Source organism: Xenopus laevis, chromosome 1L (assembly GCF_017654675.1).
Source record: "Xenopus laevis strain J_2021 chromosome 1L, Xenopus_laevis_v10.1, whole genome shotgun sequence".
NCBI lineage: Eukaryota > Metazoa > Chordata > Amphibia > Anura > Pipidae > Xenopus > Xenopus laevis.
The window spans coordinates 136,474,417-136,494,396 of record NC_054371.1 but is presented as its reverse complement, the minus strand read 5'-3'; the positions used below and the strand labels follow the sequence as shown (position 1 = coordinate 136,494,396).

The 19,980-nt window shown below is 35.6% G+C and overlaps 1 protein-coding gene across 42 annotated transcripts in view; it reads right to left on the bottom strand.

The window, feature by feature from the left end:
- The window catches only part of ptprd.L (protein tyrosine phosphatase receptor type D L homeolog), a 955,323-nt gene that overhangs the window by 156,187 nt on the left and 779,156 nt on the right, over window positions 1-19,980 (bottom strand). For all 42 annotated transcript variants that reach the window (XM_041563903.1, XM_041563907.1, XM_041563920.1 and 39 more), the window contains one exon: window positions 16,313-16,477. In XM_041563903.1, coding sequence (XP_041419837.1) covers window positions 16,313-16,397 — 85 coding nt within the window. In that variant the 5' untranslated portion in view covers window positions 16,398-16,477. The remainder of the gene's footprint in view (window positions 1-16,312; window positions 16,478-19,980) is intronic.

Sequence of the window (19,980 nt, the reverse complement as noted above, 5' to 3'; positions counted from 1 at the left end):
AGAAAATTGAATGTGATTGCCAAAGTAAATTACGAATGCAATAAAGCAGATGATTTATTCACCATTTTCTCTTTGTCTGCATATAAATTCCTCATATATATTTAACAAGCATACAGTTTCTCCACAATTCTTCATTTGTAATTCCCTTAAAGATAACCATTTAGGGGTGACTTAAGAGGGAGTCGAATGACAATACACTTGACTCATCAGGAAAATGTGCATTGTAGGTCAGCCGAAATTAAAAGCACTGCCAACCATTTTGTTACCCTTTGTCAGTAGAACAGATCCTTTCTCTATAACACCATGCAAGAAAAAAGCTAAAGCTATAGCTCACAGAATGAAATTGGAATGCAGCAGTAAATATGTTTACTATACAGCCAGGAACACACAATTTTTTTATTTAAAATCATATTTTTTATTTTAACAAATGTTGGCAAGTTAGCATTCACTATTTACACTAACTTGATAAAATAAAAAAATGGCATATAAGACACTTGCACTAAAAAGTGCAAGTAAACTGAAAATCTACAATGATGGGGCCTAAAATGCAATCTATTTGGCAGATGCATCTGCTTTATGGTTGAGTAAAACATGTTGTTATTATGAAGGGTGCACACAACAAAAGTTTTTTTCATTCCAACAATAACTTTTAAAAATGAATGGAGCAAATAATTCCAATAACTCCCTTGTCCAAATATTGTCACCTACTTGCATACAAACACTTAATAAAAAACAAACCCTGGAGAACTAAAGCCTAAATAAAGAAGTAGGCTCGAAATATTTTACATTATATTTTGGGCTTCTAGACCAGTTTAAGGCAACCACAGCCCTTAAGCAGTAAATATAATGTGCCTCCAAAGTGGCCCCAGTAGCTCCCCATCTTCTTTTCTGCTGATTCACTGCAAATGCTCTGTGCTGTTGTCAGTTACATGAACTTAGGGACCAACTCACAATATACTATGTATGCAGAATAGAAATGTCCCAATATCAGGCTGATTAGTAATCCAAACAGATAATTACTACATGGCAGCTCAGAAACCAGTGCAGTTAGCAACAAAATTTAATAATCAACCCTGTAGCATCAGGTTATATTAAAGACAAACCTAATTTTCTGCTTGTAAATTTGCGATGATCCCTAAGCTTAGCTTCTCAACAGAGTGAGTGTTGCAGACACTTTCCAAGATGGTGACTCCCTGTGAAAAGGTTGAAATCATGGATCATTGCTGCTATTCAGAAACTTTTGGCTGGTGCAACCAGTTCAGTATGTCAAATATGGCATTCTTAACCATATTAATTTTTAGGGTTTAGGCCTCCTTTAAGCCAGAGTAAAGTTGGAGTAGCAAGGGTTTCTTAAAGGGGAACTAAAACGAAAATTAAGATTTAATATAAGCTTCCTCATACTGAAGTAAGAAACTTAAATACAATCAATTAAAATTTCTGCATTGTTTCTGAAATCAAGTTTATATTCACTATTCCTCTCTCAGCATCTGTTTCTCTTCATTCTAGCAGATGAATTAGAGCTCACTCAAGTAACTGATTCCAGTACAAACAATAGCTAACAAAATAACTGCACAAATCATGCATGTAGAGAGACATGATGTCTGGTGATTTTATTAGCGTGAGCTCTAACACATCTTCTAGGCAAAAGGACCCCCCTATAAGATATATTGGATCATTCATCTGACACCCAACTCCTGAATGAAGACAGAATGAAGAGAAACAGATGTTGAGAGAGGAATAGTGAAGAGTAACTTGATTATTTCAGAAACGGTACAGAATTTTTAATTGATTGTATTTAGAAAGTTTCTTGTTTCAGTATGCTGAAGCTTATATTAAATTTTCATTTTCGTGATAGTTCACCTTTAATATAATACATTTTATTTGAAAAATAAAGTTAGTCATTTTATATACAGCGAGCCACTATTCATGTTGATCCTTTAATAAATAGTAACTTCAAAACAACTTTTGTCAGAACAATTTCTGTCAAACCTGCCACCTGAAACTACACTATGCATCACAAATATTTCATAATTACAAAAACCAAAATCATAAATATATAAATAGGCATATTATTTTAATATAAGATAGTGCTAGAGGTGTATTTACGCTACAGGCCAAAGGATGGGGGACATCTGCAGAGACAGAATGGGGGCAATATGAGAATGGGATATTACTTGAAGGTTGGGGCACTATTTTACACATGGGTCTATACAGGAGTGCCCCTGACATGAGGCAAAGTGAGACCTGTGTCTTAGGTGACCGTACTTTACAATGGGTAATAAAAAGCTGCTCCTGGTAACTTTAAGAGCTGAATGGAAAATTCTAATTCAGAGGTTACAATTGTGCTATCTGCTCTAGAGATGTGGTCTCTCCTCACCCATGGGTTTAGTAAACATGGGGGGGGGTGAGGAAAGGCAGAATCTGGAAGGCCACCTTAGACTGGTGCATGGGACAGAATTGCTCCTGTGTCTCCTGTGTCCTGTAGCAGTACAAGTTATACATAAATCCTGCAAATAGTATCCACAATATAAAGTAACAGCTTAAAAAATTATTTGCATTTCCTTTGCTTTTGCAATGTTTGTCTTAAGCTTTACCCCCTTCCCTGCACACAGTTACTTTTCCATTTAAAGGGCCAAGTTTGTCAAGGCACAGTTTTATGTTAGACGTATACACTATAGGCAGTTAAATAAATATGTTTATTTACTAGCAGTTGAAAGTGTTGTATGTCAATCAATGAATCCCATTGAATGTGCTAAGGGCAATCTAATGGAATGTTAGGACAAACTTGCAATAAATTTAATTGCAAGTCAAAAAGGAAAACACAGTGAGGATCCGTGCCAGAGCCTGTATAGATTTCCAATTATACTACCCAGCATTGTGAGCAGTTGTCAGTTTGGTTTGAGCTTGATGCAGTATTGTGATCTATGGAGATCACTGTCAATAACTTTGTGAATCTACAGTGTAATTACTTCTCCTGATTGGCATTTTGGAGCAGTCTTCACTACTAAGCTATCAACGAATCTAGTCAGAAGTGCAATATACTAGGTAAAACAGAAATTTGAATGCCCCTATTTTACATCTATTCTAAAGATAGTTTGAACACTGAGATAGAGAAGAGCAATATTTACTAACCATGGCTAAGCACAGAAAAAAAATGCAAAATGCACCCTATCGGCAACAATGCAGGATTTTCCCCTGAATGTCAATATAACGAAACCACCAGCAAGCTGGTCCCCTAAATGCTGGGGGCACTGCTAGGAGAATGCTTTATCAATACACATACTGTATAATGAGGACAATGACTTTTCTGTCTGGAGTGTAACCAGGTTTTCAAAACTAAGCTAGGTTTCCCCAGTTACAGCTGTGTCCATCTCAAAAGAAATAGATACAGGTATGGGATCCCTTACTTGAAGATATTATGGTATTTTAAAAGGGAAAGAAAAGGGGAGCTAAATATGGTGCTGATCACCCCATATCAAACATGGGAAAATGTGTTTGAGCTAGGTACCTAAACAGTGTATTAAATTAGTCCAATTTAGGATCTGAAAAATAATGTAATAATTAAAACACCTAATGCATGGGTTTGTCAGCTGAAAGCCCATGGACTGCATGTAGCCTTTCAAATGATTTTTATGGTCCACCATCAACCCAAGGGCTCACTAGAATTCTTTGTACCATTATTTTATTGTAATTAAGCCCTTAAACAGATGGTACTTCAAATAACTGGAACAATATACTAAATATGTTAATGAATGTACTGAAACTGATCTAGAGAAGAGTGTAGTGTTATTTCATCTGAAACCAGCTTTTAAAGTAAGTACATGAAAAAAGAAAGGGGCTTGTGTTTTATTTATTGAATCATAAATATATTATTGCATATCTACATATTATGTGCAGTGTAGTTAAAAAAAAAGTTGAAAAACAAGATTTAAATGTTGCTAAGGCCTCTGATCACATAGCAGCCTCTATCCACGAAGGAGACCATGCCATTTAAGTCTCAAAGCTTGGAATAATAAAAACAATTTTGTATCAAAAATGATCACTGCATCCTCAATGGATTCATCATTAGTTGTAGTTATTAATACTAACAGCATACCTATTATCTTTAAGAAATCTCGCCACTGTTCTCTGCTTTACATTACCTGGATGGTCAAACCACTTTCCTCCATCCCATTTATAAGGATGTTCCCGTGTCACAGGCAATAATCAGAGAAGATAAATTAATAAGACAAGTCTTTATACTGACCTATATCTTTGTACTTTCCCCTCCAATGCGTCTCTTTCGCATGGTAAACAAATTCAATAATTCAAGCCTTGCCTTATAGGTTAAATCATTGATTCCATCAATCTATCTTATATGTCTTTTACAAACTTTTTCCCAGTTCCTCTATACATTTTTATTTATTTAATTTTATAGGTAGATGAAGTGCAGTGCAAAGTCATAAAACTTTGCCCCAGCTATCTGTCACATGCTACCATTACAACACTTCTACCAGTTCCTATATATTCTCCACATCTTTTAACTGTATGAAATGCTTTGTAGAGATTTGACAGTTTTATATCGTTTATTAATATCTGAAAGTATGGACATAATCTGCTTTGACATCAATAAACAGACTGGAAAGGACTGGACTCTTCCAATCACACTGCTTAGAAAATTACAAAACATTACTTTATCTTTTCCCAATCTCCAAATCTGTTTCTTCTAACGGAAGTATATCCATAGGCCATAACACATTGTTTCTTTACCATTTCTACCTTAAATTCACTTGTTTTATTCTTTTTAGAAGACTTCTGGTAATTGTTGCATATATATACAATTCTGTTTTGTTTTAAGCATTTATTAATGAACTTGTTTGACATGGTATTGCATCCCCACTACCTATCAACAAACTTACTGTCTACACACTAAAGTTCATGTTTACTCTTCAGAAACTGTTGGTAAAATCTATTCTCTCTCTCTCTCTCTCTCTCTCTCTCTCTGTCTCTCTCTGTCTCTCTCTGTCTCTCTCTCTCTCTCTCTCTCTCTCTCTCTCTCTCTCTCTCTCTCTCTCTCTATATATATATATATATATAGATAGATATGGTTCTTAAAAACATTCTAGCTCCCTTGTTCTCTATTAAAACATTGTATCCCCTGTTGCAGGTCTTTCCATAGTCCAGTGGGTCCCTGGCTGGGATCCAATCCTGTAGGGCTGAGATGAAGCTAGTAGGAGGCATGACCTAGCAGATGGAAGCTACAAAGAGCTGTAACTTTTTGTTTTATAATTTGTGTGCAAATGCTAAGGCAGTCAGCTGCTGATTCTTACAATTATGAAAAGAGAGAATTAGGAAAAGAGAGAAATCAGGGTTTTTTGTTAAAGGTCAATTCTAAATGAGAGAAAGAACAAGGTAAACATCCAATACCATGCTTTAAACATCTAGAAAGATGTCCTGGAAAATGTGTAGCAGAAAATTCATAGGATTCTAGGACAGGCAAGAGATTAACCCACCTGTTTGTAATGGAGGCTGAAAATGCAGTTAGGTAAGTTTACATGAGAACTAACCCCTCCTCAACAAAAGTCCCCATCCACAACCATCAAATGAGCCCCCTCTCTGCTCCCAACTTGCAGAGTCTATTTCAATAAACAATGCCTCTCATAGTAAAGTTAACCTATACAAGCAGAAATGTGCAGCGTGGCTAGCAGGTACCATCCTGAAACTTCTTGTTCTTTTCCGATCAGTTCAGCAACACGGATCTTGCTACACAAGCGCAGTTGATGATACTATGGGATGGCTGTGGTTGGGGACTTTAGTGCAAAGACCCTAATAGTATATCCGTGTCCCACCCACACATTGTGCCTTGTGGTAAAGCAGAAACAGGTTTTACATCAGTGGTTCCTCTTCACTTTCTTATCTGCCAAATCACCATGAACTGACCAACAGATGACATTTTCTGAATTGCCTGATTCTGGAATTGACCAATAGCAACTGTATAAAAAACAAGTGGCTTGTGAGTAGAGAAAATGGTTGATTGTCGCATTTTGCACTTTGTGCCACTTTATTGACAATGATGTCATCTATTACTTACTTTCCTTCAAAACTGCACATTGAGCACAATTTTGCACACCAAAGGTTAACTAGCTATAATAGTACTAAAAATAGATAATAAAGCTCCATTCGCTATCAACTTATCTTTTCATTCATTAAAATAGATTGTTAATTTAATTAGCAAGAACAACAGAAAAAAATATAATAATCGAATTGGTTTATAGATTGTAATTAAAGAGACTTTTAATTTCCAGAACACCATATGCTAACAAAAAAAAGCAAACGCGCATAAAAACAATAATCTCATCAATTCTTCTTTTAGAACAAATTTGCAGTGACTTGATGTATTTCTGAAGTACAGGGCAGATTTTAAGGGAATCTGTGTTTTGCTTTGAAAACCCTTTTTTTTAGAAATAAAATGCATAGACAAGGGAAACTTGTGTGCAATGCAAGAAAAAAGTTCAAAAGGAGTTTTTCTTTCTTTTTTTTTTTTGTTCGCTTAGACATCTGGTGAATCCTCTGTGTTCAATGAGGTATTGGTTTGGAGAGTTTTCAAGTTACCTATAAAGTATTACTTTGAAAAATCTTGATTTTAACACATTAATGCAAGAAGAAGTAAAGATCCCAAATGTAATGACTGTATATTTAGCCTTAAATTTAGAAGCCAAATACTTTCATAAGACATGACTTAATCTGCAAAATGATATGTTGATGCTATATAAAGGATGACAATAATAAACATAATATTTTAGCAGTGGAGTGAAAAGAGATTTTTCAAAACTAGCAGCTTCCAATCAAGACTTTTTGGAGATTACGTTACAGATTAAATGTTGCTCAGGTCATTTCAGCCCCTGAACATGAGAAAAGAGCAGACTAATGTTGTTTTATAGAGGATCTCCTAATGAAGAAAGGACGATGACATCATGGGGATGGGATGACAATGTCATAGAGATGGAGAATAGACAGATCAGGGAAGGTCTGAGTGCCTCTGGGGTGCTGGCTATGGTGAGAGCAGGAATTTAATACTTTAATGGGTGGGTCGGAAATGTAATGGCTAGTGAGAAAGTAGGAGAGGGTTTACCAGTGAATACATTGCCTGTTCAGACCTGGCCTTAATTGGTAATTTTATAACTAGTCTAGTGAACTACCCTTTTGCATACAGAAGCATTTCTGATAGTAATGGTCTAGCTTGCCAAAACCCTACAGGAATGGCAGTTTTTATGGGTTTGGGTTGCAAGCAATTTACAGCGTGGGTGGGTTAGGCCAGGCGGCAGGGTTTACATAGCACTGAAATACTACTGTGAACGTGCCCCTTTCTTTCCGTTTTTTTTTACATCTTATTACTCCACCTTGTGTCACATTACTGGTGGGTCAGTTAAATAACTGCACACTGTGAGTTGTATTCCTTTAAATAAAGAGATGCCATTAAAGGCAAGAATTAATTTAAAGAAGAGATGTTTGCTAATGTCTCTTAACTCAATATTTCATTTTATACAATTGTATTTAAAAATACACGTTTGATGTCGTTTTGGTGAATTACAAAAATACATATGTGGTTTCTAACGTCTGCTACAAATGATATGTAGCAAAAATGCAGGTTCTTTGTAGCACATCATTTAATATATGGTTATTGCCAGGCAGGCAACTAAAGGTGCATTCGTGTACACCTTCTGACACCTGTCTCATATTTGACTCGGCCCATATATTTAATGTGTTAGATACATATCATTGTGTTCTGTGAGTCAAAGAGACTGCTCCTTGTTGCTTAAATTCGCTTTCTCCCACAGCAGACGAAGTTGCACTTTAAAATGATCTTGTTTTGATGATAGGCTAGGGAACAGCAATAATGTGCTGTGGGGTGAGGTTGTCATTCAAGCAGCTCAGTAAACTAATAGGTACTTCAAATGAAAATATGCAGATTTCTTGTGCAGAATGTTTCCCGTTGAGAAAAACAAAGTCGTTTTACTAGCTCAATGATTCTATAGCTTTGCAACGAAAAGGCAGGTGTAAGCGAGACAATTACACATTTCGATGATGAATGTGCCTGATTTAGAAGGTACATTTTCCATATTAATAGAAAAAATGTCTTTATAACATATGCATCTTTTTGATGATATGTTACACCTGGAAATGCTGCTAGGCAATGTCACTTCCACTGGAGACCTATTCATTTACAGTTTAAAGCCTACATTTCGTTTTGTAACCATGAAATTGTATTAGATCATTTCTTCTACCTCTAACTATATTTATGTGTGTGTGAAATGCATGTGTGTATATGTGTACATGTGTATGTGGGTGTTACAAATACAAACCACAAAATGTACATCTACAGCATAGTGTAATAAACAAAATAATATGTATGGGATGTACGGGTATAGGATCCCTATCTGGAAGCCCATTAACCGGAAAGCTCAGAATTATAGGAAAGCCATCTCCCATAGAATCCATTTGTAATAATACTTGAGAAGATGCATAAATCCATATTGGTTTTATTTAGGTCTATTTAATGTTTCATTGATTTATCTCTCCCTTTATCTTACCATATTTATATAGCATGGTTTCGTTCCATGAACCTGTTTGTGTTCCAGCAGCTATATGCTACATATAACTCACAGTAAATAAAAATAATTAAACCCATTCTAAGCTCAAACTGAATAACATCACAGGGTTGGTCCTGGGAAACTTTTTATACACAGTGATTTAATTTAGTTGCCTATTTAATGTAAATCTGTTGCAAAATTAAAGTCAGATATTCTGATGGCATCAAAACTGGTTAATCTCTTGAAAGATTTCCACAGAGGACTCTCCAAATGTCTAAATTATATCGGGCATCAAATGCATAATTTAATAAAGGCAAGTCAGTTTGATCAATGGCAAGTTTTCCTACATCTCTTCTTATTTCACTGATATAACAGATCTTTTAAAATAATCTAATTTTCATGATTGGCTCCAAAATAGCGAGGGTCATTTATAGACTAATTTAATCGATGCCGCTTTCAGCAAATTTCTGACATTGTCAATTTCTAAACCAAAGAATTACAATGAATATGTTGTCCCATCACAGCATATTTATTCTGTAAATTTTATGGAATATTCCTCTAAATATCTGAGCATGGCTGCATTGCTTAAAGCAGAGTTGGTATTGTGTTATTAGCCTGTAGAAATGCACGTTTTGTTTGTGCTTTGGACATGATGGTTCAATGATATGGTGTTTTCCCTTATCTTTTAAAAATTACCTTACTCTTGGCAGCACTTAAAATGAGGAAAAATATACTAATTACTTTCATGCAAAGGTTTTCTAAATCAACTTAGATTAATATTTATCTTATTTGTGTCTGTACATGCAAATAATAATCAATGCTCATATAATAGCCTATCCATATTCAATCAATTCAACATGCCTCTGTAAAACTCAGCTCCCCGGAAATCCACTTCTGCAGTGCCTTTTCCATCCATACACTGATTCCACATGCCTACCCACAATTAACTTCAAACCAAATCTATAATGCGATGTTCATGAATATTTACTATACACTGTGGGAGTTATTTACTAAACCAAATTTTTTTCTGGTCAGGGTTTTTTGGAAAAAAAAAAACATACATTTTTGAGATTTATTATACCCCGAAACTGCAAAATCCAAATCTGAAAATCCGCCATCTCAAACCTGCCGAGGTCATGTAGAAGTCAATGGCAGATGTCCCTTTTATTGAGTTTTTGGGTGATAACCCAAAAAAATCAAGCAATTCAGGCATCAAATCTGAAAAATTTGTACAATTCCAATTTTCACTAGATTTTATCCAGTATTTTCCCGACCCGACTATTTCAAGTTATTTTATTGATAAATAAGATAAAATCGTGGATGGGAGTTTGGTGGAGCTTGGTTTAATAAAAATATGATATACATTTCTATTTGTTTTAGTAAATAACCTGCTTATCCTCTAAATACTAACCAAAATGAACATGAATGCTTAGAAAACATGAAATTTATGAAAAACAACATCATATTATTTCTCTACCTCCTGGATAGCATAGGTTCTCACAAAACTTCTCTTTAACCATATAAGCCTCAGAAGTCCTTACCACTACCTAATACCATTCACTAGCCTCATACTGCATGCCTAGAAATTGCCATGTTCCTATTTAAGTCCTATTTATGTGTTAAATGTACCATATTTCTATATACTGTATGTTGGATATCAAAAAAATCATCTAAATGGCCCTAATAAAGACCAATCCCTAAGGGGCAGACATCTCAATGTGGAGCTTATGTTAATATGACCTAATGTGATTTCAACAACTGTGTCATTACTAAGTATATATTTCCATCTATATAAAATCAAACATGTAAAAACATTATTTTTTGTCCAACTAAAAATGCTAATTGTTCATTTTGAAATAATACCTCATATGGTGTCACAAGCAAAATAAATCTAAACACTTATCTTCTAAGGGGGGTGGATTAGTGGAACATCCATTTTAGTGAAAATTATTAATAAATCTAATAATCAGCACTGGTATCAAATGGAAAGTAGGCGTTTGAGGGCAATGTTTAGTCACAGTGCAATGAATGACCTGTGTAGCTGATTCCTATTTTTTTTGTCTATTTTAAAAGATAATGCATCACCTAATGAAGATTAGCATATTAGAAATCTCCTACAATTCCTGCTCTCTATTTGATCCTGGGACTCTTCTAGAAACTGTTTGGATTGGATATCTTATTTTTTATATAAATATAGAATCACTTAATATTCTAAAAAAAGTATTAGTTACAGGCGGTAGTAATTAAGCAACTTAGTGCATTTGCTTGTGACCAGTAAGCAAATTAAACTAGATTATTAATATTATAATTATCTTGCTGTTGAGGACCTCTCCTGTTCATAATTTATTCTGTTAATCATGGATATGCCTGCTTGCTTGGGTCAGTGAATATCCAAACAATACATCAATTTAAACCAGGGGAGCTAGACCTATAAACCTAAGGCATATTCAGCTTCAAGTTACATTAACTACTTATAACCAAAACTTATAACTCATGGAATTACATATAATCACAAATTCACGTTTGGATCCTAGCCTTATGCTGGCCATAGATGCAAAGATCTCATCGTACGAATCGAGGATTCGTACGATTATCGGACCATGTGTGGAGAGTCCCGACATTTTTCTTCCGGCGGAGATCGGTCGTTTGGTCGATCGGACAGGTTAGAGAATTTCTGTCGGCTGCTGATAATATCTCTGCATGTATTGCCGATCGTACGATTTTCAGTGGGAGACTGTCTAGCGTACGATTGCTGTCAGGGGCAGAAAATCGGCTGATCTGTTATTTAACTACTTGATTTGGTCGGAATGGTAAGACTTTGATCGGAATGGTTAGTGGCAGGTCGGGAGATGGGAAAGTCCGATCATACATTGATTCGTATGAATGGATCTTTGGGTCTGTGGCCAGCTTTACAGTGTCTTTTGATTTCCAAGAAATGTTGTAAGTAAATAATGTCTCAGATAATAGATTTGCCCAGCATTCCTTTCTCTGTTATACGAAGTGCTACCTGAGAAAATGGAATCATCTTCTTTCACATGAAACACTGAAAACATGAAAGCCCCTCCAGCCTTCCTTTACTACATAGATAATTTTCTGACTTATATAAGTTTTAAGTGCTATATTTATGGCTAATAGCAGCTATGCATAGAATAATTTTGCCATTGGCATTAAATAGCATTAAAAGCAGCTGGTCCTATTCTAAAATAACACAAAGGTTTGGCCTGAATGTTATACAGGGGAGAAGGATGCACTGGGAAGGGTGCAATGTCAAAGCTTTCAATCTAGGAACATTATCTAGGTATTTCTTATTTGAAGCAAATATTTGCTTCACATACACTCATTCAGGTATCGGTTAAATTTAAGTAAGCTGGTGCAGTAAAAATGCAATCAAAACAAGCAAGTGAAATACTTCCCTGTAGTAGAACACATGAAAAACAACATTAAAAATGTCAATATCTTACATCCTTGAATTTGCTATAAAAGAGCTGGCTGTAAAAGAGCAGCACATTGAGTATCTGGTGACCTTTGCTTCAGTCCTACTATGCCTTGAACTATAACAGCCACAGCATAGACAGGTGAGGAGTTTTCTAGAACAGAATCTCTATAAACTGAATTCATATTTTTAATGTTGCCTACTTGCCTTTAGTGAAGTTTAATACACATTTTGTCATACCGGTTGCTTAAGACTGATCTATTAAAATAAGTCAACCTTTAGTATGCTATTGAATGGCCAGTTCTAAGTAACTTTTTAATTAGCCTTCATTCTTTATAGTTTTTTAATTATTTGCCTTTTTTCTGATACTTTGCAGCTTTCAAATGGGGGTCGCTGATCCCATCTAATAACAAAATGCTCTGTAAGGATACAAAAGGCCAATCAAGTGGAGCGCTCACCTCCCTAATACACACTTTTTGTAGTGCCAGGTGCTGTACTGTGAGACCCACCCCTGTCTCTGGCACCCCTTTTCTCAAGCTTGAGAAAGGGCCTAGTAGGCTCGAAACGTTGCCTTTTTGCATATGGGCTTAATAAAATAATTCTTTTTGAACACAACTGCAACCTGACTCAGTGTGCTGCTGGCTTTCTTCTGTAAGGATACAAAGGCATTGTTATTGCTACTTTTTAACTCACTAATTATCTTTCTATCCAGGCCCTTTCCTATTCATATTCCAATTTCTTATTCAAATCAATGCATTATTGCTTGGGTAATCTGAACCCTAGCTACCAGACTGCTGAAATTGCAGACTGGAGAAGCTGCTGGTTAAAAAGTTACATAACTCAACAACCACAAATAATAAAACATGAAAACGAATTGCAAGTTTTCTCAGAATATCACTCTCTACACCAGTAATTCCCAACCAGTAGCTCGTGAGCAACATGTTGCTCTCCGACCCCTTGGATGTTGCTCAAATTGGATGGCCTCAAAGCAGGAGCTTATTTTTTAATTTATGGCTTGGAGGCAAGTTTTGATTGCATAAAAACCAGGTGCACTGCCAAACAGAGCCTCAATGTAGGTTTACAGTCCACATGGGTCATAGGGTCTACTAAATGACCAATCTGAGCACTTATTTGGCACCCCAAGAACATTTTTCATGCTTGTGTTGCTCTCCTTTTACTTCTGAATGTTGCTCACGGGTTTAAAAGTTTGGGGATCCCTGCTCTACACCATTCTAAGAGGTAATACAAAGCAGATATAAATATTTCACCCTTCTTTATTCCTGGTTAAAATACTTTACTCTTACTAAAAACAGTTGCATGCACAGTTCTCCCTGTTACCTATAGAATGAGGTTATGGATCATTTGTACTTGCTACACCACTTATTACAAACTTTTTTTACTTATACAATCCACTCCCTTTGAAGTCAAATACAAAGATTAGACAAGTTGCAATCTATCTTACTTCCATCTACAACTCTCCCTCTTTCCAAGCACATCCCACTTTTCATTTTTTTTATCTCAAATCAATTCCTAGAGTTGCTTCCAAGTTACTTACTAACCATCCCCTGTTTACAAAAAAATGTTCCAACATTGTACTATAAAGTGTTTGGTGATTGTACTCATCAGAACATAGCACTCACTTTTATACTAATCTGATTACATTAAAAACAATAGATATTCAGTCCCCAGATCAGGAACAGTTCATTTTTTTTTAAAAATGCCGTCATCTAATTGTATACCAATGGAATTTGAATGAACGTGATGGGATTTACCCAAAATGTGCATTAGAACCAGTGTGTTAGCATACAAATCTATCTGCAAACTAAGCATTTTTGAACAGGCTCATTTTATCCAATTTATATTCCAATTCTGAACTGAATCCACCTAAAATGTGCTTATTCTGTCCTTTTCTGAATTATCTACACTCAGTTGAAAAGTGGTTACGAGCATGTGTTTTAGGACATATAAACGCCGAGGAATAATATAAGAACATTTTAACAGAAGAAGTAAAGTGTAGTTTCAAAAGCTGCAATGTGCATGTTTTATTCATTCTTGTACTTTCAGACTTCCTTCTTTTCATAAAATAAAAGTATAGTGTTACCAGTATTGCCTGTGTTATGCCAAAACAAAACCTTTGTATTTCAGACCCAGATTTATATTATTGTGTAATGCAAGACAGCTCTCATACATATTCAGAATATGATTTTGTGTGTAATAATAGTATTAAGAAAATAAAGCAAATATCTATAGTTTCTGGGCTACCTGTCACACTTATGCCACAAGATAACTGTTTCAGTACAGTTAATTCTTCCAGAACTAAAGACTTGGGTAAATGTGATGTTGCTAATGTGCTAAAGCCTATGTGATGTTTATAATCACAGCCTTGCAGAATAGAAGTGGAGTAGCAAGAATCTACTGCCCTACATGAAAGGACTGAAACATACTAAAATGTTTGGCATTCACCTTTTGCTGGCTGGACCATGGAAGTGAGTCTAAGGGAGAAATCAGTTCTACTTAAAATGTATAATATGCAATGTGATAAAAGGGCTAACGTCAAGAAAAGAATCTAAACTCCTAATAGCAAAAGCTACAAAAGACACAAGATCCATTTACTACATACCTCCCAAAATATAACAATCACTTTATTTACTAATCTAATACCATTTTTCAATAAGTTTCATCCCTATGATTCAGCACTGTCCTGCTTTAAACAGGACCATTGGGCAAGGAGGGAGGTAATGCTACTATAAGGCATGTGTTTTAAGTGGCCATGTTACCAAAACATTACAGTAAATAGATTTTATATTTGACGTTTTGAAACACTGTCTATTTAACTTTTTGAAACCAAGGGGTGCCCATTTTATTTGCTTATTTTAATCATTTATATAATAAAACCAAACATTTTTGTTACATGACTATATTGGCAAAAGGGCTTCTTTTGGAAAGTACAGATAAAGGATCTATTATCTGAAATGTTTGGATAAGGGTTCTGGATAAGGGATAATTCCATAATTCCATAATTTGGATCACCCAGTAGTTTTTTTTTTATTTTCACCAAAATGGATTCATGCAGCTTAGTTACCATCAAGTACAAGGTACAGTTTTATCATACAGAGGGAAAAAGGAGATTATTCTTTAAAAATTTGAATTATTTGCTTAAAATGGGCTCTATGGGAGATGGCCTTTCCATAATTTTTGAGCTTTCTGGATATCAAATTTCCAGAGAAGGAACCCATACTACCAATTTGGCAAAAGGTGGAAATGACATATAAGAGATATGCATGGGGGGGTCACAGTTCTTAAAAATAAATCTAAATTGAACTGTAAAGTGAACTGGATCAAATATGTATGCAAGGGTACACAAGTTTGAACTTGAAACATTTTTGTTCTATTTTACAAGTAAATTACATTAGTGACCTTTAGTGTAAAGTAGCAACAAATGCAAATATTTTGCCCCCCCCCCATCAGAAGATTTATAGGTATACTGCATTTAGAATACTAAAAAAAAATCTTGGTTATCATGGGTTACAAGACCTAGGGAAAAACGTTATGTACAGTAGCATAGTAGGTTTTAATGAGACAAATGATATAGTAATATAAAATCAATTTCAACCTCTTCAACAGCACCCACTGCACCAGTGACAGGCTGATGGAAACCAGTATTTTAAAATAAAAAATAATAAATCCCACAGCTTCAAAGCTAAAAGCAGTTGCTAATCCCTAGAATAATAAAATGCTGGCATGCCTTTTACTGTGTCCCCATTAATATCCTTAGATATCCACTAATGCTTTGCTCTCCTTCGTTTGCCTGCAGCTGTTAGAAACAATTCATTGAAACAGCTGCAATAGCATCTTCAAATGTTTTGGAATCTTAATTGGCCTCAAAGTTATATTGTTTAGTCTTCGCAGTTTTAAAAGATAGCAGAGGCACTACTCCATGTACATATGAGCTAAATCTCATTTCTTTGTTGTTAAATGGTAAAATGAGTAAATGAGTTTAGGTCTAATTTTGTATATGCCCCCCTTTTTATCTGCCTAGTATTTAATCTATTTAGTGCAGTAAACAAAAGCAGGAAAATTGTAGTCTATAAGGACAGTAGAGTTTTTTTTTTTTTTGTGACCAGAAAATGGTGAAGGCAGCTCATAAATATTCTCTTTCAGGTACTGGCTCTCAGCCAGTGAGGATCCCACAGTGTTTTAGCATTCAGTCAAACAGAGGCCTGTTCAAAGGCCCGCAACTGCTGCCAACCGAAAACAAAACTGCTCATTATGGTCAGGACCTGAAAATAGAAGAAAGAGTAGGACTTACTTTCAGCACCAGCATGCAGTAGGAAGCACAGAAGTACCACCACTGGCCTTGCTATGTTCATGGTCTGACAGCTTGGCACCTGCATGCTTTGGAAGCCTTGATTTCACTGGCTCACAAGCTGTGTTTCTGCCCACTTCGATGTTTCAAAAGCAGAATGTTCACAGCCTAAAAAAAGAAGGGAAAGAAAAGGCACAGATAAGACCAACACTGTTTGCTCAAATAACCTGTGAATAATTGTTTTTCTGTTATAATTCTAAAATGCAGACACTTTTAACAGTATTGTATAAAGGGAAAAAAACAACCTACAGAGATATGTGACACTACAAATAGAAAAGCATCAACACAAACCTATTCACGTACCGCCTCATCAGAGCTTACATTTTGCAGACACTGCCTGCTCTTATCTCCCAGTAAGGATTCAGATCAGTGTGACAAACTACACATGTGAATTTTCAATTTTATTTATTTTTTTTTGCCTTTTTACATTACCGAGTAAAGCACATTAAAACGTTGCATCTTTGCCAATATTCATAATGCCAAGAAACATGTTGGCGGCAGTGCTACAACGTTTCTCCATATTAAAGCAGCCTATTCCCAGATGGTTTCCTCCCTGGTCAGATCATCACCCAAATAATTTATCATCATAATTAGCTGTCATTTTAGTAAAGGATGTATCCGTTTAATCCATTACATAAGTCCTGGGTGTTAACATTATCAGACACATCCTAAATGGATTTCATAGCCATTCAGCATTTATTGGCATAAAGCAATATCCGGACTATATTCATATGGCTGTGGCAACCTGCAGCTCTGTCACATCAATTCAAAAGATAAAATAACAAAATGCAGACAAACATTAAAGCGCACAAACAGGGGGAGAATTTCCATTCTGGAAACAGTGGAAAAATATCAACATGCTTTATAAAATCTAGGTCAGCACTGCGCAATATGTTGGCGCTCTAAAAATACATGTTAATAATAATAGGTAAGAGATTGAGCATTTGTTTGACTGATAACCGCTTGTGTGAGAGTAATAAAATTGCTGGGTAATGTAATATATAGTGCCAACATATTAAGCAATGCCTTACAGAGAATCTGCCCCCCACCAGATATGCTGAGATACATTTCAAAGCTGATCTATAGCCAGAGATGGGTGAGTTCCAAAAGAAACTTACCAGAACACACCGCAGGCAAATGTTTATGATATTTGTTGGCACACCAAATGCCTGGAATATTGGCTAAAGTCATTAGAGACATCCAGAAGGATTGTCCAACAGCTAGCAGTCCCACATGTTCAGCTACTAGAACACTGGAGTGGGTCCAACATTATAACACAAGTAGCTAAATCTGACTAAGCTGCCTGCATGGCACTGGCTGACAATTTACCATCTAACTTCTCTACTATAGGTTCACAAAATAGGGCCAGTTTCATCAAAAACCTAACAGTATGTTTTTCATTGTGGGATAATTATGGAAAGAAACCCATTCAAAACACATAGAGCAGATACACAAAGGGCCAATAGCCTTGGTTAAAGTAAGCATTTAGATCTTATTTTGTATTGTTCAATGGTCCAGTTGTGTTTTTCCCGAAAAATTTTAGTTTGTTGAGGGTAGTTTCAGTAAAAATCTCACATTTTTCAAGATATATTCTGCCCCCAACAGCTCAAATCTGAAAATAATCCAGCTAAAACCTGTCAAGGTCATGTAGAAGTCAATGGCAGAGGTCCCTGGAACCATCTAAAGGCTAAAAGCCTTCATGATTTTCAGGTTTTTTTTCCGTGGTTTGCGCTAAAAAACTCAATTAATTTTAGCTATTCAAGGTTTTTTTCACCCATAACTCAATTAATTTAGAGTTTTCCCTGATTGCATACAATTGAGTTTTTTGCATTCTAATTCATCATAAATAAGCAAACATTTGAATTGTGAGTTTATTTGAGGTAGAAAAAAACCTCATAAACTCGACCTTTGATAAATGACCCCCTTAGTGTCCCAGCTTGAAATTGCCTTTTGTGTCCCTCTTCAGTTACAGCTGTCAACCTCTGCCCTCCCCATTTTTTTCGGGAGTTACCAGATTTTGGGCACGGTCCCCTGGTCACTCTTAAGCATTCCCACAATCTATAGCAATTTTCCGTTATTTGCGGGCAAAAGTCCAATGTGCGAATGTGCAGATCATTTCAGTGCCTTTTACTTTTATAAAGATATACCACTGCAATGGAGAGATTCCTCAGATAAGAGAGTTTCTTTCACTCACCATCTTGTTATGTAGCAGTTGTTGCACCAATTGATACCTATATATTTTGGTCAGTAATGCACTGTATACCGTATGTCACATAACATGGTCCATTAGCTTTATGGTTCATTTTATATGCCTCCAAGGGACACGCTGATCACTTTACTAGAAACAAAACAGCATTGTACAATATGGGAATAAAATATTGAAACAAACACATTTCTCTTCATTTGATTCTCTAGTTCAGTGCTGGTTAACCAGAACCAATGCCGCAGTCCTTGAATTACAATCCCCAATATAGAACATCTCCAAAAAGAATTTAATCTAGTTGAAAAACAACTCCTCTTTCCTTCAGGTGTTGAGCATTACTAGAAGTGTAGTTCAATGCCACTTTTAGATTAACAATACACAACAGATATGAATAACCTGAAAAATATATCATAACAGAGCTTTGTGATGTTTACAATCAGTGCTTAATTCCTGCCACTTGTGCCACATGATTCACAAAAAAAGTGTACATTTACAGAATTAAGATACCCCCCTACTTTAAAATATGCCTATTAAAAGTCACCTCTGACAATACTTTTATCAAAGGATACTTTTATCTTGCAGCCATGTATCTATATACACACTAGTCATGCCAGTTATGGTGAATTTTTATATTCTTTAAGTTTAAAATAGGGGACTAAATTATTCCAAAATGCAAATTCAGTGTTTATATTACTGGGGTGTCTGTCCCAACCCTATATAGATCTGAAAGCACTTGTGTAGGCACTAATTTTACCACCCCTTACATCAAAAGCACTGCAACAAGGTTGCCTGTATAGTATAACCCTGTCCAAATCAACAACACATCTGCGCTTCATAATGGTTTATTCTCTTTATTAAGCACAATAAAATAGGTTAAAGTGGGCTGGAAAAATACAGCACCACTAGCATAGTGTATTTTTGCAATTAGGAATGCCTGTATAGTTGTGAAAAATTAATTACATTATATACTGTAATAGCCAGTCAAAGCTGGGCTCACTTTAATCTTGGTCTTTAATGAAGTTGTGATTTTATTGTAATATCACTATGATGTTTTCATCTTCTCCTTGTCTTAGAATTGTTTCATGATCTAGCTTGTTGCTGAGGTATCCACATACCACAGAGTACAAAACCTCAATGTGCAATCAGCCATGGCTGCATTATCTCCTGGCACAGTGGATAGATAGATCATTTTGGCACTATACATTATGCATTTCTTTGCATGCCTGACTTCATGGAGCACTTATAATAACAAGCAAGGATCTGTTTTGATCTGCAGGTTGAAAGCTTTATACCCAGTTCAGCTTATTAACATAATAGAATATGTTGGGGTAAATGTAAAGAGAATTAACAAGTAGAGTTGTAGTAATAGGCATTGTCCCTGCATATCCTTTATTGCTATGAAGACATG